The 27058-nt window shown below is 42.3% G+C and overlaps 1 protein-coding gene across 2 annotated transcripts in view; it reads right to left on the minus strand.

Moving 5' to 3' along the window:
• Positions 1-27058, minus strand: part of LOC111228746 (endothelin-converting enzyme 2-like) — a 75135-nt gene that overhangs the window by 31496 nt on the left and 16581 nt on the right. For both annotated transcript variants that reach the window (XM_022754765.1, XM_022754766.1), the window contains exon 3: positions 6182-6465. In XM_022754765.1, coding sequence (XP_022610486.1) covers positions 6182-6465 — 284 coding nt within the window. The remainder of the gene's footprint in view (positions 1-6181; positions 6466-27058) is intronic.

The following is a 27058-nucleotide window of genomic DNA, read 5'->3' on the forward strand; positions in this document are numbered from 1 at the left end:
TAATACTATTCCAAAACTGGTGGAAATTATTATCTTTGACTTACACCTGTTGCCAACAATGCTCACAGTACAACGCTGCACATCAGAGGACCTTTTCAAGTCTAATAGTGCTGAAAAAGCAAATCAGTGTTCAAAGTTCAACACATCATGTCCATCTTTTATGTAGCAAAAAAAATAAAATAAACAAATAAATACACACATGCATGCTGGATATTCAAAGTCCAGCTTTGACTGAATCTAAATGTCAGAAACTAAGTGGGAGCCTACAAATTGAACTGAGTTTTTTTTTTCCTCTCTTTTTAAGTTTGCCTTTTACAGTACACAAACATGGAAGACGGTGAAGATAGAAAAGGGAGAGTGTGAAAAGAGAGGGAGAATAAAGTGGATTGGTGTAATCCACTTTATCTTGGCATAAAAGGTTCAAACAGCAATGAAAACATGCAGACATTGAACCACAGACAGACAGAGACAGACACACACACACAATTAATGCTCCATGTTATTGAAAAAATATTTAAAACAAAAAAAACAAAAAAAACACTTGACAAACAGAGAAATAAGGCTGAAGCTTATGCATGTGTGTGTGTGTGTGTGTGTGTGTGTGTGTGCGTGTGTTCTTATATGAATGTTCCCCTGCGGCCGTCTTCCCAGCAGGTGTCCAAGCTTCCCGGTAATGGAGCAGGGGAGAACTCTCCACAGCAGGAGCCAGGGACAACCAATCAATGTCAATGAATGTCTCCCTCACTCCGTCTCTGCATTAAACCAGCTCACGATGATGTCATGAAATGAGTCTCTCCATCATGATGGGTGGGTGGGTACACAGTCATATGTTTCTCAGTATGCTAGCCTGATGGAGGTGGGGATTCCTTGGAAATGTGGGCTTGAATGATTCTTACAAAAATATGAAAAAGCTCTGTTTGGCTAAAATGCGCTTGAAACCGAGCACAGAAATCTTGTGAATTAACTGAACTGTGTCATGCACAAAACTAGCTTTTCAGTCAGAGAAGAAGATGCGTGTCATGTACAAAAGATTTACAAAAAGATCAAAAAAACATTAAAATCTAATCACAAAATATCTAAAGTCTGTGTAAATCCTCTTCTCCTTTAATTGTGATAAACTCTCACCTGTTGCCTGTGTATGTTGGCTGCATGCGACAGGTAACATACAGTAGGTATCAGCTGTATTACCAAGAGCAAAGACAGGAGCAGGGTCTTAGCTACATACAGTAGGAGAGAAAGGGAGCAGAAAGGGGGTGATCGGTACAGAAGGTAGGGGGTATACCTTGTCTTTGACATGATGCTCCAGACCTCCATTAGGGCCTTGAAGCGCTTCAGATTAACTAAAGGCGCCTACAGACCGCGCAGTGGCGACAATCTTACAAGCTTGCTGTATGCCACACTGTGTGAAACGGGCCTAATAAAGTTTTGGTCACAATCTGTGTCATCATCCATCTACTATATGACATTCTGTTGTTCAGAAAATAAAAACAAGCGTTGCATCTGCATCATTTCAGGTCATATTCTCGGTCGTAGCAGCAGCCACATTGTGGGATTTTGGTCCTAAATCTTTGAATCTGTCAGAGTTTTGCCATTTTGAAAATATGTGACTGATGTTTCTCACTGCGAGTCTGACTTGTCAAACACAGGTGTCACTCACAACACATACACATCATCATATAATGTTGTACATGTGCTTTTCCTGCTTTGACAACTCAAAATGTCTGCCAGGAGATTGTACAGGACAGTGTAACGAGTGGCCACAGTGGACACTTTTCTGCAAATGTTACATAGTTTTGCTTTAACAGCAGCACAAGCTGAAGCATCTTGCTGTTTTGTTACGCTGAAAGTTGCATCTTTCAAACAGAGAGCAAAATGCATGACTTACCAATGATTACCACTGTAAATTGGTCATGAAAAATGATTTTCGAGACAACGAAGAGTCTGAATCGATCCGTCAGGGCAAGTCACCACAGACGGTCAGAAGGTGTTAAAGTTCAGTAAAACCTCTGATTACTCCTCCGGCCTTATTAAAAACCTTTTCAACATTCGAGCAAAGTTTAGATTTCAGAAATAAACTATGGAAACAAAAGGTCTGCAGCAGACACCTACTTCCACAAGTTTTGAAACTCTTCAGGCAAAGTTTTTCTTGTTGCACAGAAGAACGACTTGGCTTTAATTCAGACCCTCTTACTAATACACCGACACTGTGCAGAATTACCAAACTTGTAAACTAGGCTAAAATTACACAGCCTGCATTATCAACAATCTCCACTTCAGAAAAAAAAAACAACTCCTCCAGAGACACTGTTCTTCAGCTGACTCTGCACTTTAACTGCCCAGTGGAGAAAGGGAAGAGAGAAAATTTCCACGCACCTTAAACCAGATTCATATTTGCTTCTTTCAAAAAAAGGGCTGAAAAATAACCTTCAGCATTTTGAGACAACCGAAAACCATAGCCCTTACCTCTTTGAGCGACTACTCTTTACCTCTTTAAACAGGACTAAAGGTTAGCAATTAAAAGTGTTAGTCTGAGATGATATCCAATGAAGGAGTCGCCATAGCAACAGTAAGAGTGATTCACAGAGCATGTCAGGCTGTGAAATAAATTTCACACCTCAGTGCACCGCGGCCTCGACTGTGAGATTTTGTTTGTGTGTGTGTGTGTGTGTGCGCGCGCGAGAATGAGTGGATGTTAGCAACTAAAATAAAACTGTATTTGTTTGTATTGTACCACGGTTCTATATACAGTATGTGTGTCTTTGGTACAAGCTGGCGATGACTGTGTGAGGATGTTTTCTTAGCTGTGAGTTTTGCTGCATTTGATCTGTTTGTTCTGTGCAGGTTTCTGCCTTTGTATCTTATTATTTTAACACCTCAACATGTTTTTGTATGTTTTTTTTTCTATTTCATGCTAACGTGAAATCAAAATCGACTGGTGAAGTTTTTTTTTTCCCCTCAACAATGTTTGCTTTTGTTAGGAAACACTCTCAAAGCAGATTTTAGATCAAAGTGCGCTCCACTTTTTTTTCCCCCTCCCCTCCCCTCCTCTCCTCTCCTCTTCTACCTTCTTTCCATCGGTCTCACACTGGCGCACTGCTCATTAGCTTTCTGTCAGTCTTGGTTTCTGCCCCCCCACCCCCCACCCCCGCTTTTTTCCTTTCTCCTGTGCTGCCATGCAGTTTTCCTTCAATCCCTCCTTCATTGTGTGTGAATTTAACAAAACATTCTTCAGGGATCTCCTCCCCTCTCATCACCCTCTCCTTCACTCAGGCCATTTTCCTGCTTCTTCAGAGCCGTTCTCACTTTCTCTCTTTCCTTCTCGCCTTTCTTTCTCCCTCTCTCTTTCTCTCTCTCCCCCTTATCTCTCCCCGTCTGTCCCCCTTTTTTCATGTTGTGAGAATGTTTTCTTGTAAGGAATGAAAGTACCCACCTCCCACATTCCTGCAAAACACACACATACATACACACATTAACAGGAATCGTGACTGCTGTGCCCATACAGGCCACAGAGAGAGAGAGAGAGAGAGAGAGAGAGAGCAAAAATACAGCAGCGCAGAGGACTATCGACTTCTTGGTGATTATACACACATACACACACACACACACACACACACACGATGGTATCTGCACACATAAAGATGCAACACAAAAGACAATACACACAATTGCACATTACCGTCTCCACACAGCCCTGAGCACAGAGCAGGTGAGAGAAACGAAAGTGGAAATGAGGGGAAAACGGAGTGAGAGGCAGAAGTGAGAAGAAGAGATGGTGTGAAGGGAAGCAGGTGATGCAGAGCGAGAAGGAACTCGACTCCCTCTTACTGTAATGGCTTTCGAACAGGACTGCTTCGTGAGTCCAGCTTCACTTCTTTTGAAGGGAAGTCAAATCCTCCCATCTGTCCCCCAAACACACTCACTGATCCTTTTTTAATACCTCCTTCTGTTAGAGGAAAACACCCAGGACACTATCTACTTTTTGTGTATGCGTGTGTGTGTTTGTTCGTGTGTCTATTGTTAGACGCTGACTTTAAAAACCTGGCACATATACAGCCGAGTATATAGCCTTTGTTTACGTCCTGAGTCAGGTTTGTCCCTGGTTAAGCTTGTAGCATTAAAACCTGAGCTGATTTGAGGGGGAGATGAAAAGATCCTTTAAATACTTTGGTCTGATCACATTTTTAAGGCATCATCTTCTCTCAGGGAAACAGTAAATGCATGCAATGCATCATGCAAATCCCTTTATTTCAAAGGGAGATCTTTATTACCCAGTGACTGCACAGAGCTGTTTCAATTGAGGATGGCACTTTTTCCAAAAAAAAAGTTCAAACGAATTCAAATTCAGGCTGCAACTACAACTACAGAGCACAAACATTGCAAGCTTCTTGAACGTCCAGCCTTTTTATTAATGGGCTCATTCAGGAAATATTGACGGCTTGAAAACCTGCACGGTGAAAATAAAACAAATAGCGAAGAAGGAAGAACCCTTCTTGGCTGCAGTGAAAGCAATCACATAATAGGATGTGATGACAAAGTGTCTGATACAATGCTGTATCATTTTCAACTTGTCGAAAGCCACCAGGCCAAACCCCCCCCACCCCACCCATATTACTTAATGCCAAATCAGCAAAACACTACACTGGTAGCCTGGTGATGGCAACCTCAATATTCCATCATGATTTTTTATTTTGTGTGTAATTTTACAATTTCTGGTAAAAGAAAATGTCCAGGGATTTTTCTGTGTACATTTGCATTACTGTTAGTTGTACTAAGTGGGCTCTTGCTGTTTCCATTAAAATGATTCACACAATCTGACCTTTTCCACTATTGCTAAACTTTGAATTACATTTCATTTAGCAGTGCACTGAACGCGGCAGTGAGTACATCATGAGTAATTCTTCCCCATTCAGAGCTCGGGAGTCACCTGCGTTTGCGGCGTTCTCTTGTCTTAGTGTGTCAAGGTCAAGCATGGCTAATGGCCAAAACATCATCATTGTCACATTGACACAGCGGTGGTTAGAGCCGCAGCCAGCAGCTGAAGGGCACTCGACGTCGTGTAAGTCAACTGATGGGCCACGGAGATGAAGTGGAAATGTAAAGTGCCGCTATTATCGACTTCACTGTCATGGAGAAGTCATTTACAGATAAACTCCTGTTGCAGCAGAGCATTCAAAGATTCGTAGGTGTGTCGAGATTTTTGTGGTCTGCATTAGGGCTACACAGTCGATCACCATTTTGGCTTCCCACAATTAAATGAACATGATCAGCGGTGATATTGGCGTTTAAAACATGTGCTCCTCTCATAGAAAACACAGCTGCATATCAAATCGTGATCGAGATGTTTGACTTCGCTTTTGGGGAGCTGTCATGCCGCCATCTTAGGCTTGTGTGACATATTCGCAGTACAACTTTCACACCAATGAAGACCATAATACGACTTCTACAGTAGGTGAGGATTAGGGCTGAATGTTTTCCTGTAATTACTTCCCAGCAATACAGTACATTTCTTTTCTAACCATTAATAAAGAACTGCATATAATTATCTTATAATACATGGATATTTCTCATTCTTGTAATTTATTATTTTGGATTTGTCATGTTTTTCATATTAGAAAAAACACAATACGTAACACTGATCGTACAGGAGGGCTTGGTCTTGATCTTTAAGGTGGTAATCTGAGGTTAGTAGTGTGTGGAGTGCCAAGGAAGAAAAATCTGTTGCATACAGCCATTTCATTTTGTTTCCGTGGTTGAAGGCACAGGATCATTGCCGTTAGATGTTTAGTTAGAGCGTTCAGCCTACTGTACCTTATGCACATGTGAATGCCCCTGATTATGTCTGATTATGCAACTTGCCGAACAGCCTACATAGTTTACTATACTTACTATACTACTACTATACAAAGTTTACTATACTTCCAAAAACAAAAAACAAGGTAGGTTATAATGGTATTTGAAGGTTGGACTTGAGTGTTTAGCTATGAGAGGTTTGGAGGAAGATTTATAGCGTTTTCATTACACAAACACACAGAGACACAAGAGGGTTTATGCTAAAAAATCCCAGGTTCCCGCTGGTATTTATCATGAAAAATGGAATTGATGTTGGTGAGAATTCCCAGTAAATACCAGACTCTCAATCTACAAAATACCCCAGTGAGGATACACAGACTTTTAACGATACCTCTGTGAGTGCTTGGTGAACGAAACAGGCGGTCTGAGGGGACACATCCCAAGGTGACTTCTCTTCCACCATGATGGCGTCCAGCGTGGCCTTCTCGAGGATGACATCAAAGGATGCGGCGGGGAAGCAGAGCTGGCGCACGTCCATCTGATGCCAGGTCATACCCGGGCAGTCACTGTACCTGGCGGTCATTGTACTGATGCACACTGAGGAGTAATCTATGTTGGTGATGGAGTGGTAGCCGGCACTGTACATGTCGCCGCTCATGCTGCTGTTTCCACAACCTGAGGGAAGGAGAAGGAGAGAACGGTGACCCCGAGGCATGATGGGAGAGGAAAGCGCAGACAAGGGGAGGGAATGAGGAAACAGGAGAGGAAGAAGAATATGTCTCTGATGACTCAAATCCACAAAGTGTTTTTCAGAATGAGTAAACGATGGTGTGATCATGACAGCAACAGCATATGATTAAACAGCTAACTGCTATCATGACAACAAAGACTGTTGCGGCTGGGACCACCCCCTGTCAGTGATGAGACTGAGACATGCACACACACACAAACACACACACACACACACACACACACACACACAAACACAAACACAAAGACATACACTCGCACAGTCTCTATTTGATCAGTCTGTGGTTCAATCGTGAGCAGCACAAGCAGAGATGGAAACCTCCCACTCTAGAGGACCATATGGGGCGCACATAGAAGAATGTGTTTGGCGGGTTGGGGGTGGAGTGGGGTGGGGTGGGGTGGAGTGGGTGGGGTGGGTGGGGGGGTTTGTCACAAGGAACAAGGTTTCAACTTGTAGCTCGTCTCTAGGTGACAGACAGATGAAAGCCGAGGAGTGGAATAAAAAAAAAAAAAGGAGACTAAAGGAAAGTGAAGATAACCTCTCATGTAGCAAGACAAGATGAAAATAATCTACTGAACGCAGCATCTCACCTTTTGGATCAGATGACTCATAGATCGTGTAGATGGAGGAGGAGGAGTGGGTGGAGAAGACAGGCAAAAGAAAAGAGGGAAAGAGATAGGAGTGGGAGGAAGCCTGGGAGGGAGGCATACAAACTTACTTGATGCACATATTTGTTTTAGTAAAGATTCTTGTGTGTTAGCCTACAAAATGGTCATATTATCTTACACTTACAAGTGTGTGTGTCTGTATGTATATCAGTGTTTATGGGTAACCGCCTGGTAAAAAGGGGGGAGAAAGTGTGATAGGTGGGGCTGTGATTTCCGGCAGCACGTTGGCATTGACACCTCTGTTGCAAACGTGTGGCTGGCGCTTGTTATCACCTTACTGCACCTTCTAATTACCAGCCTCCAAAAGCTCCATGTATGTGTGCATGTGTGTGCGTGTGTGTGCGTGTGTGTGTGAGACTGATTCAGTTAGCAGCCTCACACGCTCAATAACACATTTGTAACCTCTTTAGATGAATGTGTGTGTGTGTGTGTGTGTGTGTGTGTGTCGCTGTAGAAATCTCATGTTGTACAATCATAGCAGGCATTAACTGACACATACAGACATACGTGGACAACTGAGAGGCAGCAGATGTGAGATAAAAACTGATGAAAACAGAATTAAAGTGAAGGGGGGGGGGGGCAGCTGCAGATACATAAAAACATTCTACAGCAAGAGAGCCCCGTGCCTATTGCAAATGCATGCAAAACTGTGTGTGTGTGTGTGTGTGTGTGTGTGTGTTTTAGACATCAGAGGGCTTCAGCCGTACCGTCCCCTGATGGCTCTCCTGTTGAGACGTTGGCTTCAAAACAAGAGAGGAAATATGTCAGTCCTTCTTGTCACTCTCAGATAGTTGAACACTTTCTTTATGGATGACTGGAATATGAGAGAATGTGTCAGAGTTGAATTACACAGGCTCAACAGGTTATTTTAGATGACTTTAATCTTACTCGGCGTGTGCCAAAAGCAAGCAACGGCTTTGGAAAATATGGAGGAAAGGCAACCTGACAAACAAGATATGAGTTACAGGAAAATTCCTTCCACTCAAAAAATAGGTCAGAAACATCATTTAAAAAAAATAAAAAATCATCCTTTATGGAAACAAAGACAAATCATTTTGCAACCACCGTTCAGTTTAAGGTCAAAATGAGGGTCTGTGGCCTCGTTATATGCCCACATTTGGTGCTCTGTGGAGTGGGTTAAAATCACCCCTGCACTCCCCTCTCAGATCCCCAAGCACGCCAGACATTGTTTCCAAAGGGTTCTCCCCGCTGACACAGCTATGTGTGTGAGTGTGTGTTTTCTTTTTCCATGCACTCGACTCTGAGGAAAGGGTGTCACATGACGGCTCATTCCTAGGGGTTGTCACGACAATTATAGTTGCCAGGCTGTCATCAAGGGCACTCCTCTCATTTTGGGTCTGTGACATCAGCTGGTGCCCCCCGCAACCTATGACCTTTATACGTGCACGCACACTCTCTCACACACACACACACACACACACACACACACACACACACACACACACACACACACAAAGAGGAGCTCTAACTGAACTGAACACGTATCAGTCTGTTTATGTGTGGGTAGATCCCGGAGTGTATGTACTGTGCGTTTATGTGACAAAGGTTTACTGAGGATACCAGGCCAGGCCAGACTGGAGCCTGGACTCTGTTTTGCCTCCAGCTGGAAGTGAGGAAGCTAAAACCTCCTGATAGCCAGAGAGCGCATCCTAACTGGATTATCCAGAGCGGCAGACTAAAGTTAGAGGTGTCATATCACCTCGTTCTGCCGGCTCTGTGAGTGTATGCATGTGTGTGATGGAAAATTTGAGTCCTGGTCTTAAAAAAGTGTCATACCACTCATAACAAATTGCAAACAAACTGTGGTGAACATCCATCATCTGTTTGCGGCGTGTGTAAACTGTTTGTTGGTCGTGTTTGGCTCTCTGTGTCTATTTATACAGGAAATTCTGCACAAACAAGAATTTTTAAAACTGGAGAAGAAGCGCACTAGCTGCTGGGTCAGAGAGGAATGATGTCCTAACATGGAGGTGGTTCCTTCCGGCAGAGTCTGAGATGCTCTGTCCAACAATGGTATCAGATGTCTGATGCATGTCTGACCTGACAAAGCCTTTGATATTCAATGAAAAAAAATAGCTTAACATGTGACTCCCATCGCTGTGGAGACACACCACAGGGGAGGAATCCTCTGAGGTAATCCACTGGAATAACGCAGCATTCCTCTGCTGCTCAGAAATGGCCGGCTCACCGAACATTAGGAAAAGGACCACACAACAGCATTTTCCTGAATGTCAAAATTTCTCCACCACACTGGAAGGTTGGGATAGTTCTTAATGCAATCTGCAAAACTCATGCCATTCAGGATTACAACAGAAAAGACGATTTTGCAAATAGCAGAACCCCTAAGAGAAAAACCCAGTTTTATGTCTTTGATTTTCTATAAAGAATAACACAAGCTCACTGCCTACCATGGGTGCTCACCTCATTCATAACACAACTGTATGGGATATTGAGAGTGCACTAGTTGATATAACCCCAAAACTATATTTCTTGATTACATAAAATGTTTGCAAAAGCTTTTCTTCTTCAAGACGGTGCTGCTCCATCAGAGTATCTTGATTTCCATTTATACTTTGCTCAAAAATGCATCCAAAATAATGCCACCACATTGTAATTTGGACAACAGCAAACATGTCGGCTAAGAATTAAGGTTCTTTTATATAATTCAGTACAACCAATTAAATAAGGATAAAAATCATCAAACCATCAAAATAAAAGCAGTCCCCTTTGTAAAACCACAGCAGACCTAAAAGCCATAGCAAATTATTTTATAGTAAGTCAGTAGTTTCGAGTGAAGCTCCTTTACTCTTACACAACATGAACCGTTTGAGATTTGACCTTTGAGTTATCAGATGACCTCCCTCCACAAACACAGTGACTCTCTAGAGTCCATCTATGGTCAGGAGGGGTGATGGGTGGGGAACCCCTGCCAGTGAGCCAGCGGTGTAAAATATCAAAGCTGCTATCTTTGAGGTGAGCCAAGAGCAGCAGTGGAAACTCCATGATGTCAGAGGCATGCGGGGTATTCATTCACATCCCAGATTGGTTTAGACACATTAAGGATGGGGGGAGTGTGGCCAGCACTGATGAAAGATGATGTCCCACATGCACTTGAGCAACAACACTGATGCCCCACCCACCCACCACCACCCCCCACCCCCCGCAGGCTGTGGGCTAGCCTGAGGTAAACTGATGCCATGGCGACGCTTCACAAAGTTCAGCTGCATCTACTGTAAATGTCAACAAATGAAAAGTGCCCAAGTGGAGCCTGTTGGTGTCCGTTTTTGTGCGTGATTCTTTAAGTACATGCACATTCATCATGTGGCTGCATGTAAGCGTACTGCACTGCTTTAAATAAAAATGGACGTGGAGGAGAATTTTCCATTACGTTCAAAGATGTTTGAGCTAATGTTGATGCAGTTTTATGCACAATGTGCAGTCAAACTTTGACTGTGAGTGGTCGTGTCACACCACAAGAGGCCTGCACGTGTGTCTGTGCTTGTGTGGGCGCACCAGGACGATGATGAAAGCAGACAATGTCGCACTGGGTCTTGTTTTAACCAATTATCTCTTGTTATCTTCCCACTAAGTTGTGGTCCGCTGTTATCTGATTAATTAAGCATAAATGTTTATATGACAAGCATTTGTGGACATTTACACACAATCATGGCCTTTAATTTGTTTGACCTGTATGACTGGGTTTATGCTTGAACCTAGTAGTAGGGGGGGCACGTGATGAATTTTGCAGACAGCGAAATCTTTTTGACACTTTGAAAGAATTCAGTGTTGTACTCCTTTGTTTACACAAGCAGTGATGGAGGAATGAAAAGATAAGTTGAGAAATGTACACGCTTGTTTGTTTGAAGCAAACCAACCCCTTTATTGATCCGTCTTAAATTTTTCAGCTGAGTTTCTCACAATTTTCAGGACTTGTGCTGAGAGAAAGAGCCGTACAGCTTGTTTCAGCCTCACATTGAGACAGAGGGCAGAGAAGATTCAGGAAAGGAAGGAAGGAGGAGGGGTAGAGGAAGAGAGAATAGAGGAAGATTAAGAAACTGGAAGAGAGAATAAAAGGGGAAAACTACAAGAGCAAGATAAGAGCAAGAAAGGTAGAGATGAAGGTGAAAAGGACAGAGGACGAATAAGCAAAGGAGAGAAGGGAGGGACTGGGTGAACTAACCAGCCTCGTCTCCATGGAGCTGAGCATCCCTCACTAGATATACACCAAATCCTTTCTCCTACTCTAAATGTCTTTATATGACATTGTACACTTGTACATACAGTACATGACAAAACTAGCAACCATTTACAGTGATGAAGGGATATTTAAATACACAAATGGCCCTGTGGTTAAGTGTGTGTGCATTTTGTCTCAGTCACACCATCCCTGCATCTTCACTACGTATAGCTCTATTCTTTATTTTCATGTTTTTCAAGCAGTTTCAGATGCTCCAGAGAAGTTGCATCAGCAGCGAGGCCAGATGAAATTCTCTCAAAAAAGCTCGGCTTTTCCGGCAAGTTCTCCTCAGAAGTCTCTTCTTCCCTCCACTCACAAAAGCAACCTCAGTTGCATAACCGAGTATACGAGATAATTAGCGACTGAATAATTAAGCGTGTGCCCGTGACAGTGTGACTGTTTGATGGAGCGTGAGCCTGTGTGTGTGAGCCTGTGTGTGTGTGTGTGTGTGTGTGTGTGTGTGTGTGTGTGTGTGTGTGTGTGTGTGTGTGTGTGTGAGAGTGATGGAGGACTTTTGGAAGGACTCCATTGTATGAATCTGCCTCTCTGTAGTGGCATGCAGCCCAAAGCGTATCCCAGATCCAAAACACCAACAGGCAGCAGGAACAGGAGCTTAGTAAATGGCAACGAGAAGAGGGAGCCATGTTTTCTCTCTTTTTCTTTTTTTTTTAGCCAGAACTAAGTTATTGAAAGCCACCTACTGCCCTCTTTATATTACTACTACTATTACTTTATGCTTTTTTACCTCCCCTGACAGAATTCATACAATACCATTAGTTAAGCATTTGTTGCACATAAAGTTTTTTTAAAAATTGGAAGCCATGAGAGCTTTATGCTTCACCCTCTGCTCAAATAAAAACACTCAATTGTGGAAGCTGCAGCACTACAGTCTGCATTATAAGCCCTCTCTGTCCTTAGCGTGGGTCACTCAACAGCCAAAAAAAAAAAAAAATCAACTGTGCTGCGGTGAAAGTCTGGAGATCAAGAACGATGGATAGAGCACTAACATGAAGGGTGGGCAGCTGTCAGACAAAGTGGGCGAGCTGGGAGCAACAAGGGTGAGTAAGAGTGGGAGTGAGAGAGTGAGACAGACGGACAGAGAGAGCATGTGGCAGAGTGTCCAAATGATGCAATTTAACCTGCCCTCTGTGTGTAACCGAAGAACTAGTGTAGGCCGACACATATGCAAACGCACGCACACACACACACACCATGAGTAAAGGTGTGTCGCTGCAGATCAGGTCCTTGTAAATAATGATGTTGTGACCTGTTATACTTCCAGAAACAACAACAACAACAACAACAAATGATCCTCCCTTAAAACAATAAATAATGGCACAATGAAGCAAGTGAATATGATCACAACTACTTATACAGCACGTCTAGTAGCTATTGTGTCCACATCCGTCTCCCTCCCAGTTTTCATCCCACAGAAGTGGCTGCACAAAACTCTCATTAGATCCATCAACGCCCCACACGGCATATCAAAGTACACTCATCATCACAACATGGCATCCCCTGTCACAAATTACAAATTAAATTTACACTAACTCTCCTAGAGCCATTCTTCCAAAAAGAATTTGGTGTTTTGGTGACGGTAGTTGAGATCAGCTGCTCCAAAATCTCCAATAGGTGTTCAACAAAGTTATGATCAGGTGACAGGAAATACCATACTATATGATTCACATTATTTTGATTAAACATTTCCCCTCACGGAGCTGTGAAGTAGAGAAGATGTTTTGGAAGTATTTTACTCTAAAATTGCCGCGTCAAATTTTTCTGCCACAATGCCAGTACGACTCTAGGGATGTCGCTGTAAGTTGGTCAGTCAGTTATTTATTCAGATTTTTTCTTTTTCTACAGTGCAGCCTAACACCAAACCTACAACACATCACCAAGGTACGTGACACCCTTTCACTGTTCCACACCTGCCATATGGAAAAACCCCAGCACTGTCGTCACATCACAGGCTCTGACTGCGGTTGTGCACAATAGGCTGCAGCTCTGTGTGTCCCAACTGTACGATGAATCTAACACAATGAGGAGTTCAAGTTGTGTGAATAAACTGGTATTTCAGCACAAGAGCAAACCCAATACCAGCTCTCTCAATTAGTTTCAATAACCAGAGTGTGGCATCTTTTCACTGCAGTGGAAAAATCCATATTGTCACGGCCTTTGTCAGGTTGTACAACAACCTACATGAGTTACACTGAACCGGAGAAGCTTGTCCGGGGCTGTTTGCTTGCACATTTGTGTTAACAGCTGTGTCTGTCAACAGCTTCCCCCTCTCACTCCCCTTGATATTCATTATAGCCACCTTTAGTCAGTTGCTGAAGCACCAATATTTATTTTTCCATGAGGGTGTTCTCGAAAGAAAGCCTGTGCGCGCGCGTGTGTGTTTGTTTGTGTGTGTGTGTGTGTGTGTGTGTGTGTGTCTTTGTGTAACCACACTCCTCCTGTACTGTTTGTTCTCTTTGACTGGCAGTGTTTTAATCTGTCCGTCAGTCAGTGGTGTAGCGGCAGAGAGGAAGGTCATGATTCAGCAAGAAACTGTGAGTGTGTGCATGTGCGTATGTGCAATCAGATTCACAGGAATCATTTCTCTACTCTCTTTAATCTGGGATTAATCCTCCTCACCTGCACTCCGACTATGTACACACACATAACAGCAGAAACACCCACATCAGAGTTACAGACTTACTGTATGTAGATACAGTTAGAAATAAAAACAGCTCTCTTTTGTTTCATTTCTATAACAGCCCTCACTGACATGCTGCATGAAGCTATAAGATGCAAAACTCACAGAGACATCACTGTCACTTCTCTGGTACCTTCTTATAAATGCATGCAGTACGGCTTCAGTGCAGACTGCCTCAGCAAGAAAACACAGCACATTATAACAGTAAAGATTAGGCAAAGTCACGCAGATAAAGACTCTGAAGGTACAGAGACGAGCCGACGGAGATACCTCAGAGATTTCATGACAATTAGCACAAATTAGATGTGACAATGACATTTTACTGCGAGAGAAACTGCAGGTTTCATCAGCCTTTTCTTCTAAATTTTCTGTGTGAAGTAAGATTTAAATGAGGCCAAAACTTGGAAAAATCTCTGTGTCCCAGTGAGTGTAATGTTGGTGGATAGTCTGACACATGCTGTGAACAAGAACGCAAATACACAAATAAATACACATAAATACACACACAGAGACGCACGCACACACACACACGTCGTTGTGTTGAGGGGGAAAGGAAAGTAACAGCAGTATAAGGCATTTTCAATTAGCCACCTACCAAGACCACGTCTGTGACAAAATGAAACGGCCGAAAAAGCACAGGTATTCTGAAGTTTTAAACACCCACACACACACACACACACACACACACACACACACACACACACACACACACACACACACACACACACACATATACACACACAAACACTTAACACACACATGCACACAGAGGCTCAAACTTGACTAGTTCATTTTCTGCCTGGTTGGCAGGCGAGTTTGTCAGTTCAAGGTGCCTGCGTCTATATGTAAATGGCTCTGTTGCCTGACCTTGGTGTGATTATGCAGAATGGATCAGGTTTTACAGATGAGGGCCGGCCCAGTGTGGGAGCTTTATGGCTGACCAAGCATATTGATCCCTGCGGGAGGGAATAACATGTCTCTCTGCAGTGTCATTGTGTCATAGTCTGATCTGAGCCGTAGTTCTCAATAAAAAAGGGTGCTGCTGGAAATTGGGGGCTCCTGACAACAGTTCACTCAGTCAGTGCACTGAAACACTCGGGGCACCTCAAGCATTCAGTATCATTTCGTTTGCTTAGGCTTCAAGCAAAATCACACGTGTCTTCATGTTTATAAAAAGATTCACCAAAAGACATTAGAACCGGACAAAGGCCAAAAGTTCAATTTTAAGAGTTTTGGCCATGTACTTGAAATTTACTGAAAACTTTGGTTTAAAATGATTGATAGTTCAGCTTTAAGTGTAATTATAGTATGTCCAAAATAATTTTAACATTATACACTTTGTGATAGAGAGGAAAGGTCATAGGCAGGAAAAACACTTGCACTGGAAATGCATTTGCTGCATCACAATATAGACTGGTTTTACTTGACTGACAGAAGTCTCAGGTTGATTCGGTCAGCAGCCCCTCCTCAGACCCTCTTTGCATCAAGTCAAAATGAAGTGAGACATTAATCCATATTCAAACTTAAAACTGTCCTTTTCAGACATGGGTCACGCTGCACTGCACCCATGCATGATACAATCGCTGTCTGGACATATAAGGGTGCAGGGCTCTTGGCAAATACCAAACTTTGATAGGTCAGTTTCCAGCATTCAGCACATTAACATTTAACTGTTAGAAACATTTTATGCTAAAAATCTAAACTGCCAACTCCATTAAACATCACCTTCCTCATTAATATAGTGTGGCAGTGCATAAACTTAGTTGTTAAATGACATTCATTGATAGCACATTAACATCTGTGCCAGCTAGTTAAATGGCTAAACCTGCTGTCTGCCTCTGTGTTAAAATGGTGCAGGTGTTGACAATTTATGATACAACAAAAAACCACTTGTAATGTTTATCATAATGCATGTCTACATACACCAGGTGGAACTTGGACTTTGCAATACAATGGTAGCCTTGTGTAGATTCCACATTGCCCTACACATCGTCTAATAAAGGCTTAGAGTCGCATCAGTCCCTTCAAAGTTGTAGACTTTCCAACAGGTGCTCCGAAATAGTTACTGTAGTTTGTACTGACATGACAGTGCGGTCTGCAGTCTGCATTTGGGCCACTAGCGAGCAGCTGACAGCAGAGAAGTTGCTAATGAAGAGTGAGTCAGCCTCTGAGACAGGCTGGTGGATAAAGAAGGTGATTAATGCTGCATGCTTCATCCTCTTCCTCTGGACGCCTGCTACATGCAATATGCCAATGCCTCATCGCTACTCTCCATCACTCTGTGACAGACAGATACACACACACACTTTGATTCATCCAGTCTTCTGGCTGCTCGTCTGATACCTCGTAAGGAAACTGTTGTTTACCATCGATTCAGTCCCATCTACAGTTATTTCAGTCATCTGCATACGACTGTTGCATAATAAAGGATTGATGAAGGAAGGTCGTTCTTCAAGCATCTGCTGCCTAATAACTGAGGAACTGGACCGGACTGGACCGTACAATATGAGATACACACACTGAAACACACACGATAAGTCTGTTCTCACTGAATCATGACCACTTCCTGTTTGGCAGGAACTGGATGTTCTTCGTCCATGAGAAAAGCAAGAAACAAGAAGTGGAGGAGGTGACAAGAAGGACTTGAGGAGAAGTCAGATTGTGTTTGTGTCCCAACAGGCTTCATCTCAACACCATCCAACTTTTGAAAGGAAAAAAAGAAATCTGTGACCTTTCACTGCAGCCAAGACCAAGACCAACACTTATGTCACTCACTCAGCCAAGAGGAAGTACTTATATGGTCATGGGAACAGGAACCGCAAGAGGAGCTGTGTATGTCACAGTAGTAATATCTGTGATGCTCCAAGTCTAGATGCAGTGCGAGGAGGGCTGCTGAAACTCTGAACAGCTCTTTCCAGGCTGCAGGGGATTGAGAGAGAGAGGTATGAATGACATTCAATTTGGTGGAAATGGGGAAGCGAGGGATGTGAATGGCTGGAGCTATGAATAAGGATAAGAGCGGAGGAATTTAGGGGGTGGGGTAGAGAGTGAAAGGGAAGAGATGCGGAAGAAGAGCAGGCCGAGATGGATGAGTGTGAAAAGGAGTAATTGGCAAGTGCGACGATAAAGAGGGGAGAGGAGAGGCTGGAAGTGAGTGGGTGGCATGACGTATTCAGAGTCTTTCTCTAACTCTCTCTTCTCTCTCCTGCTTTCTCTATTAGGCATCTCTGCTGCAGCGTCAACTCCAACTGCATACTTGATGAGAGAGCCAGCACAGGTCCCAAGTCTCAACACACACACACACACACACTGTTTGATAAGGCAGTGCCAGGCTAAGCGCTGAGTCTGGCACCAGTCCTGAACCCACTGCTACCCCTGCCTGACTCTCTCTCTTTCTCTCTCTCTGTCACACACACACACACACAAGCTTACACTTAGACACACACACATCAGAGACAGCAGGTTGTGAGAGGGGTTCCACTGGTTTTCAGCAGTTTCCAGGTCTTGTTTACTGAAAATATATTTAATGAATCTAGAGACACTAAACCTACAAAAATAACACACATTTGAATTGTGCACGTACGCTGCTAAATAAAAAGAAGTCGCTGTGTCACACCTATGAATTATAAGAGATTATGGATTAATAAAGTTTCATAAAAATTGCTTAAAGTGTTTCCAGATTTTCTGCCCATGGAAGATGCTAATTTGGTGAATATACTGCATCTGTTGCATAAAAAAAAAATGCTCAAAAGGTTCAGGTCTGCTCTTATACACACTTTTCTTTAAAAACAGTTGGTTTATTTGTCAATAAATACATTGCCAGCAGAGCTAAGAAATTGCACTTCCTATTTTAAATTTAGCCACGATGTTAAGGACTGGCTCTTAAGCGGTCAGACATGTGAACCTTCTTAAATGGTATTATGCTAACTTATTGTTGTTTGATATATGTTGTTTTTATATCTATTTTATGTATCTTTTTAATATGTGTTATTTATTAATCTGACTGATGAACATTTGGTCAATATGTGGGTTTTAGACATCCTGCCAGAGGACTGCAGTTGAAAATTAGCCTGTTGGCTAACACTGACACATTTACAGAAAGGTTAATTAATGTGCACTGTCCTTTTCAAATAAATAAATAAATGAAAATGAAAATAATGTCTGCTAGCTAACTTTGCTTAGCTTACTTTGGCCATGGTTTATTGGTTGATTGATGTGGTAGCTAGAGAGGCAAATAAGCAGCCAGTCTACAGCCATGCTAACAGCTTTGTGAGTTTGTACTAACGCAAATCTTATCTAAATAATAGAGTCAGTAGTTTAATAATGAAAATGCTAACATGATGTTTGGCAGGTACATTGTGTATCACATTCAATATCTATTTTCATTGTCTTAGCATGCTGACATTTGCTAATTAGCACTAAACACAAAGTAAAGCTGTGGATGATGAAGACATTTAGTTTTGCAAGGATTTGGTTATAAATAAAAGTATTGGACAAATTAAAATGTCAACCTGCTGCTGGTGCTAAATGAAAAGTCAGAGGATCGCCAGTCAGTAGACTTCATCCTCCTGGGAACATGAATGTCTGTGTGAAATGTCAGGCAGGCCGTACAATACACAAAAAATATTCAAGCAGGATTTTTCATTTGAGAGGAAAGGAAGACTAGGAGCACTATCGTGCCCGCCTATACACACACACACACACACACACACACACACACACACACACACACACACACACACACACACACACACACACACACACAGGGGATAGTGAGTCTGTAGATTAAACAGCTTTACTTTATAATAACCAGTCCTCTTCAAAGCAGAGCATATCAGCAGCCCCTCCCCTCTTGTCCAACTCTGCCCTCAACAGTAATAAAAAAATATACATACACACACACACACACGCACAAAATAACAATAATAAAAGTAAAAATTGGGAACGACTAACCAGTGTTAGTTGATGAACAGCTGAGCAGCACTGACATAAAATTATCTTTCTGCTGTCAAATGATCATTCACGAATACGAACACAAAGACTAAGGGTTGCCAAGGCCAAAGGCTGTCTAGCAGTCAGTGACAATCAGATTCAAAGCTAAGTAGTAAACTGAGCCAGCTGGTGTGATCACAGGATGATGTCATGCTGCTGTGTCCCTGCGAGGAGGTTAACACGCTCGAGTCCTCTGATGACATGGACCTCATTTCCTGGCCCAGGAGGCTGATCTATGACAAAGCTCACACCTCTCCAGGGACTGTCTCAGGTTTTGGGTTGAGACTGCAGGGGGACACATTTACAATTACAATGGCCACAGGGAGTGTGTTCTCAAAAGGAATGCAGTTTTTTTATGTGACGTAGAAGTCAAAGAAAAGAAAATTACAAACTATAGTAATATAGATCATGTATCATGTTTTGGTGAGATCCAAAATTAAAATTTGATATTCAAGTGGGCAAAAGTAGTTTCCTAAAGAACTGTACTGTATGTACAAATACAATTTGGGCTAAATTGTGTAACTGTTAAGTATTAATTCAACATTTTATACATGTATAATTCATGCTTCATTAAAGGGTGACGTTAGAGAACAAATCTTAAGGTACAGCTGAAAAATATAACTGATTTCATTTGATATTCCACTTTTACATTAATGAGAGTGTAAACTGTGTCTGATGTGGCTCGCTGTATCAATCAATACATTGATTAGTGATTAGTGATACTCTGGACTTGCCAAACAAAAGATTTCAGTCATGGGTAATATACATTAGATGACAAAAGGTAGAGGCATACAGCTATTAAGTAAGTAAACTTAAGTAACATCAATAAAAATGGAGCATTGTATCACTGCCAATAAAAAAAAAAAAACTTATTCAAGTTACAGTATACAGAGGGTCACATGAAAGGGAAAACTACATTTGGGTTAGGGTTGAAAAAACAGTAAGAAAACGCTTCATTTATTATTCCTCCCACTACAACCCCTTCCAGTAGCAATGAGTGACAGATAATTGCCAACATGGAGTGATGTCCTCCTACTCCAGAGTTTGCATAAATTGGGAACAGCACAGTGATGAACTACTGAGTCAGAATTCATAGTCATGTTTCATTGTCACCCTGTGCACCCTACCAGCAAGGACCACATGCAACTAAATGAGTGGGATAACCAGTGACATGGCAGACCGGAAAAACACTAGCACATAAGTTTACTTACAAGTATTAGCCTGACAATGAGACTGCCATTTTGTTACACTTCCACTTGTTTGTTGGTAGCTTAAGGGGAAGGGGGTTATTTTATTATAACCGAACCAATCAGTAGCGAGTGACATATTTGAGCCCGAAAACGGAATCTACTGGTTACAGTTGTGAGTTGATTTAAGAGTCATTGCTATAAATCAGCTTTCGGTGTTGATCTCATCCAAGCTTGCCGTTTTTCTGTCTCTATTGTCATGAATGCAGCCAAGTATCTAGTTTGCTGTGAAAGAAAAAGACGTCCCTATTCTAAATCTGATTGGTAGATAGTTTCTTCAACCAATGAAAACAGTGATCTTCACCACATCAGATCTATTCGTTGAACACATTTGAGATGTTGGTGGCAATTCACATGTCTGGAACATATAGCAAGCAGACTTTAAAAATGATCCTAAATACCACTTAGAAGATGATACCAGGAGAAAAGACAATGTTTGAGGCCTAAAGTGGCTGAGGCAAGAGGCATGAGGATGCTAAGTCCCATTAGCCACCATCGTTTTACTCATTACTTAAGCGAGCGAGACACATCCATGTTCTACACAGCTTGCCTGGCCGTCCCTCCTTATGTCCTTATAGTCATACAACTGGAGCACCAAATCATCTGGGAACATTCCCAAATTCTCTCCCCCCTTCAATCTCATTCCCCTCACCCCTCACCCCCATTGAGCTATTGCTGGGAAATGCATTAGGAACAAGATTAAGACCTTGAAAAAAAATGGCCAGAGTGGGAAGAGTGGAAGACAGACTGAGAGGGGGCAGTTCTCAGAAAGATGGGAAAATATAATGCTTGGTGAGGGTAGAGTCTGCTGCCAAAATGTTGTTACATCATCGCAGGTCAGCGAGGCAAAGTGTAATCATGATAGAGATGAGATGATGGGGGGGATGAGAGAGGGAGGAGGAAAAAGGGGGAGGAGAGGATGGGCAGACCAGATGTCAACTCCTGAAGATGAAAATGAGCTCGATCGACAGCAAAGGCTACTCAAAAACATACTATATGAGGGGGGAAAGAGGGTCATCTAACACCTACGTAAGAAGATGAAACAAAGGTCTATGAATGCAGCAGTGTATTTACTCACAAAACATGCAGCTATACACAGAAACAAAAACAGTTTATAATTTGCTAAAAAAAAAACAGAAAAAAAGAAAAGATTGTTACGTGAAGCATCAATTGCTCAGACGGATGAAAACATCAGGCTTCTCAGTAGAACAGCAGGATATCTTCCTCCCCTCCTCCACCCCCTTCACTTCCTTACTTACTTCCAGCGTTCCTCCTTCCACCTCTCTCTAATGTATATTATGTAACCTGAGCTACAGACTCCAGATGAGGAGGGTGCCGGGGATAAAGAGCAAAAAGACAGTGTGCCAAATGCAGAGACATAAAGACAAATGCATCTAGACAGGCATAGAAACAGACCTGAACACAGAAGAAAGAGACAGAGGTGTGCGGTATGAGAGTAGTTGCCATGATTTGAGAGGAAAAAAACTAAACAGAAAAAAAGGCAGCAATAGAGAGCGAAAAAGAAAAAAGAGAGTGTGTCAGAAGAAAGAGTCAACAAACTGTTTAAGGAAAAGCAGTGACAGTAAGGCAACAGAGGGGATGATTCACTAATAATTTAGAGAAGGAAGGAGGAGAGACATGCAAATAATAATGATACACACGAGCAGACTATCTACCATGGATCAGAGAAAAAATAGGAGGAAAAAGAATTTTAAAAATGAGGAAAACATTTATAGAAAAAAAAAAAAAAAAGGGAGAGAGATGACGTGGTGGATGTGTCAGTGGTTTAAGAATGTCACTGTGCACAGCATAAAAACCAGAGAGACGCTCAGATTCTCTCATCATCAAATAGTCATGGACCGAGCACTCATCAGCTTTCACGCAGCTTCATAAGCAGCATACTGTGACAGGAACCGCATTTATCATCCAAGCATAATGCACAGCACAGCAGGCAAATGGGACTTGGGCTCTTTAAAGTGAGAGCTATGTCTTGTTACAGGGACTGTGGAAACCTCATCTGCGGGGACACGAGTATGGACACATAGCCAACTGAAAGAGTGTGACAGCATGCGTCTAAACACAGCACTCCCAGCCCGGTTTGGGTTTTTATGTGATGGGTGACATAGTTTAGATATGTGTATTGTGTGCGTGTGTGTGTGTGTGTGTGTGTGTGTGTGTGTGTGTGTGTGTGTGTGTGTGTGCGTGTGTGCGTGTGTGTTGATTTAATCTGCATGGGAACACAAGGTCTGGAAAGACTCCCAACAGTGGGATTTGTGAAAATCTGCAGCTCAACTCTCTCTTTTCTCCCAGTCTTTCCTCCTTCCTTCCTGTCATTTTTTACTCTCTTTCATGAACCGAAAAACAGGTACACTGACCGTTCACTAAAGTCCTCCCTCCAACCAGTGACCGTCCAATCACACCGTAGCAACTGTAACTAGGCACGGCAGGCCTGCCAAGGTTTGGATTTCTCCACATGTTGAAGAGGAGTGTGTGGGGCTGCAGTAGGAGTGAGACACTGCATATAAATTGTGCGGAGGGTCTTATATTTTTTTAGCCTTCCCAAATGAAAAACACAAGAGTAAAAGTGTAAGGAATGGATTAAACAGCGTGTTATTCTGCCATACCATAAGATGCGCTATGTGCATACTATGTAGTATTTCTCCATTGTGTGGAAGCCAGTCCTGGAGGTTAAGCTAACGTTTGCAGCACTGCTCTGCTCCCAAACTGTAAATAAAGATGGACGTTGCCTCCATGATGTCACCCATAGGTTTCTGAGGGGCAGTTTTGAAGTTCAGAGTGGGCTGATTCACTGTCGCCATATTGGCAGTGCCTGACTCCACCTAACTCCCAGCTAATCCAAAAACGGACCAAGAGGTGGGGCATGCTTTGGCTGAGACTTTGGTTGATGGCGTTTTATGGCAAGCATACCCACCTGTCACTCAAAGCCACACGCCCTCAACTATGCATAAGTTTAAGCTTTAATAAAAATTAAACAGGTGAGTTTCATAAACAATCACCATCGTACAGTTACCACAAAGGGGTAAATTAGCTATAGAGACCAAAACCGTTTTGTGGACCAGGCTTAAACATGTTTATTTCTGCTGTAAAGTTATTGACTCACTTTTGGAGCCAGCGTCAAGTGGCCCTTAAAGAAACTGCAGTTTGTGGCACTTATGTATTGCCTTAATTTTTTAGCCCCGGAGGTTGCTGCTTGGTTGTTTGCAAAACACATACATATGTTGTGAAAAATACAAAACAGGTATGTGAGCTATGCACCCAAACAGAGTTGTATTACAACAAAATAACAGTATGATCTCTGAGTCTGACATTTTCCCTTATCAATTAAGATAAACTAACTTTACACTGCAATAATGGTGCCATTACTTAATGTAGTGTTACCTGTCTTCTGCATGAATCACAAGCTGGTGAGGATGCTGACCTTTTGCCTGAGACCTGCAGCTTTACCCTCAGTCTTTTTGCACAACATCAAGTATGTTGCCATCAAGTACATAGCTTTTACAAGATTCTCATTTTAAACCGAGTCAGCTGGAAACATTAAAGTCAGCCAAAATCTACAGTCGCCGGCTACGAGGCTGCTTTTGTTTACCTAAATCTGCCGCCACTAGCAATGTCAACTTCACATGTGCTGTGTGATAACAGAAAGCTTGGCAGATGTAGCAACAGTAAGTAAGGCGGGCAGGGTTAGCAAACAGTCAACTGAATGCCAATATATGGCATCAGTACAATGCTCACACAGCTTCAGACATGCTCCGTGCTGACTCTCCCCCTCATTAAGCTCACACACAGACACAAGAACAACACCTTCTTGTTACAATCCATAAGTAAAATTAATGCATAACAATGTGTTTTTAAATAAATATTGTCTTGGGGAGTAGGTAGCCATGGCAACAGGCAGAGTAATTGACTGTGCAATGGTGGTTTGGGTTTGTCTCTCGGTGCTCACACAGACTCCAACATGATTTAACAGTGTAGGGATGAGAGGGGCTGTCTTGATAAAGTGTGTTGCATTAAACAGAGCACTGGACTCAAACCTCATGGGTTTGCTGCTCTCCGTCTCACTTGACTAACCAAAACCGTCTCACCCTCTTCCTTTCTTTCTACCTTCTTTTAATGCGTGTGTGCGTGCGTGTGTGTGCGTGTGTGTGCGTGTGTGTGTGTGTATGTGTGTGTGTGTGTGTGTGTGTGTGTGTGTGTCTCTGTGTTTACGGATAGCAGGGGGTGTTCAAGGCCCCGGTTCTCAGGTTAAGTGAACAGAGTATTACAAACTATGGCAGACCATCTGCTCTCTGATTCCCTGTGCAGGCTAATATAGGCCATGCACACACACAGTTGTTTGTTATGCTCTGATGGCACTAGTTAATCCTAACACCAGTGGACAAGATAATCCTTCATCCAAACTTGAGACTCCACTTCGAAATACCTTTTCACTCATCAACTGCATCGCTGTCCTTTGACACTATCCTACTTCAACTCAGCCACAGTAAAGCCAAGCCCACTTCTTCTGATCATTTCTATTTGTCAGATAGCTGGAACGTAGGAAGAACACAATACATGGCAAATAAAAAAAGAAGGTCCAGTCCAATTTGATCATAACAAGCAGTAGACCAAATGTGGACATCATTATCAGACCCCTTCGATTAAATGTTCCACTCTAACAGGGAAATGTCAATACTTCTAGCTCCAGTTACTAACTTTTGTTTACGTGTTGTCTGTCTCTCTCTCTCTCACACACACATTTAATTGTTGGGGTGAGCCACGGATAAAATATTCTATCATGGTAGACTACACATAATTTTACATCACACAGAGCAGCAAATTATGTTTATTTGCATTATTGATAAATCAGATGTTTGTTTCCTTCATTAATTGTATTTGGTCTATAAAATGTCACAGAATAATGAAAAACAGCTTGCTTTGTCCAACCAACAGTCTAAAAACCCAAAGAAACTGTGTTCACAATCACAGAGGACAAAGAAAACCAGCAAGTAGTGAAAGTGATATGAAAATCTCAAACAATATCATGTTGAAAAAGTCCATATTGTCTTATTATTTTCTGTTTAAAAAAAACAAACACTTGTGATGCCAACAACATCACACTGCAAGCCCAGCAGCACAAAGAAGAGAGGAGGCTCAGGCCGGTCAAAGTCAGTGATGTGCAGTGATGGAACCGAGGGGACAGGTGGCTTTCAGCGAGCCAGAGTCTGCACTGAGTGGTTTCCACCATTAATCAATCCAATCTCTCTCACACACATACCTCATTTCGCCCTCCCTGTACCCTTTAACTTGTCTCTCTGAGCGCCCTCATTGGCTTTCTGGTCAGTTCATCGAAGCACCCACAGTAATATATACAGACAATGCAGAGAAGAGACACTGAGAGCAATTGTCCTCGAGAGAAAAGCATCAGAGGGATCTATATTAGTTTCACTTGTACTTGTTCAAGAGTTGTTTCTTATCCAGCATGGCATGGGTCACAGGTCAGTGCACAGCTGCATTTACCCGGGGCCTTACATAATGACCGTACGTGATGAGTAGTAGAACTTTTAACTGCTAATTCTGAAGGAAATTCATTCATCTCTTATGGGTAAAAAAAAAAAAAAAAAAAAAAATTCAATCATTTACATGTCATGCTCGCTCTGATTACCTCATATTTTTTTTGTATTGACTTTTTCTGTGAACGCTGACCAGTGCAACAATGTGAATTGATGGTGAACATGATTCTGACAACTCATTAGACACTGCCAGGCAACGATTATACATTAAAGTGATACAGTAAGCACACTCACACTTTTGCACACAACATAGCCTAGACAGACAGACATACACAGCTTGGTCAAGGGTTGGATGCATTTGATTTAGCTGGTCTTAGATTTCTCTCTAAGTCTCCTCTGGTGACTATGTCTTTCTACTGTATTTACACAGTGGTTTCAGAAGGTATTCAGACCCCTTCCCCTTTTGCACACTCTATTGTGATGAATGTTTAATTTTAAATGGATTGGATTGGATTTTAAATGGTTAAAGTTTTACCAATCAATTCAAACTCAAGAACCCATAATGACAAAGTAAATAAAATGGTTTTAGAAATGTTTGCAAATATATTAAAAATCTCTCATTAAGCTATTCAGTACTTTCAGCTATTCAGCAGCAATCACAGCTTCAAGTCTTCTTGGGTAAGTCTCTACAAGCTTAGCACAGTTGGATTTGGGCAGTTTATCCGATTCTTCCCAGCAGATCCTCTCAAGCTCCATCAGATTGGATGGGAAGCGGCCGTGAACTGCTATCTTCAGGTCTCTCCACAGATGTTCCACCATTCAGCTGCCATAAAGACCTGATGGAGTGCTGCTGAGGTGGTCGTCTTTCCAGCAGGTTCTCTTATCTCTGTAGAGGACTACTGAAGCTCTGTTAAAGTGACTATTGGGTTCTCAGTCAACTCCCTGAACAACACTCTCTTTGCACAGTTGGGGCAGGCCAACTCTAGAAAGACTCCAGGTGGTTCAAAACTTATATATATATATCATAATTATTGAAGCTGCTGTGCTCCTGGGAACACATATTATATTCCTATAGGACTTCATGGCTTGTCCTGACTGTGAGTTGTGGTAACTTATATAGATGGGTGTGTGCCTTTCCAAACTA

The sequence above is a fragment of the Seriola dumerili genome, unplaced genomic scaffold (genome assembly GCF_002260705.1).
Source record: "Seriola dumerili isolate Sdu_G_001 unplaced genomic scaffold, Sdu_1.0 BDQW01000226.1, whole genome shotgun sequence".
Classification (NCBI taxonomy): Eukaryota; Metazoa; Chordata; class Actinopteri; order Carangiformes; family Carangidae; genus Seriola; species Seriola dumerili.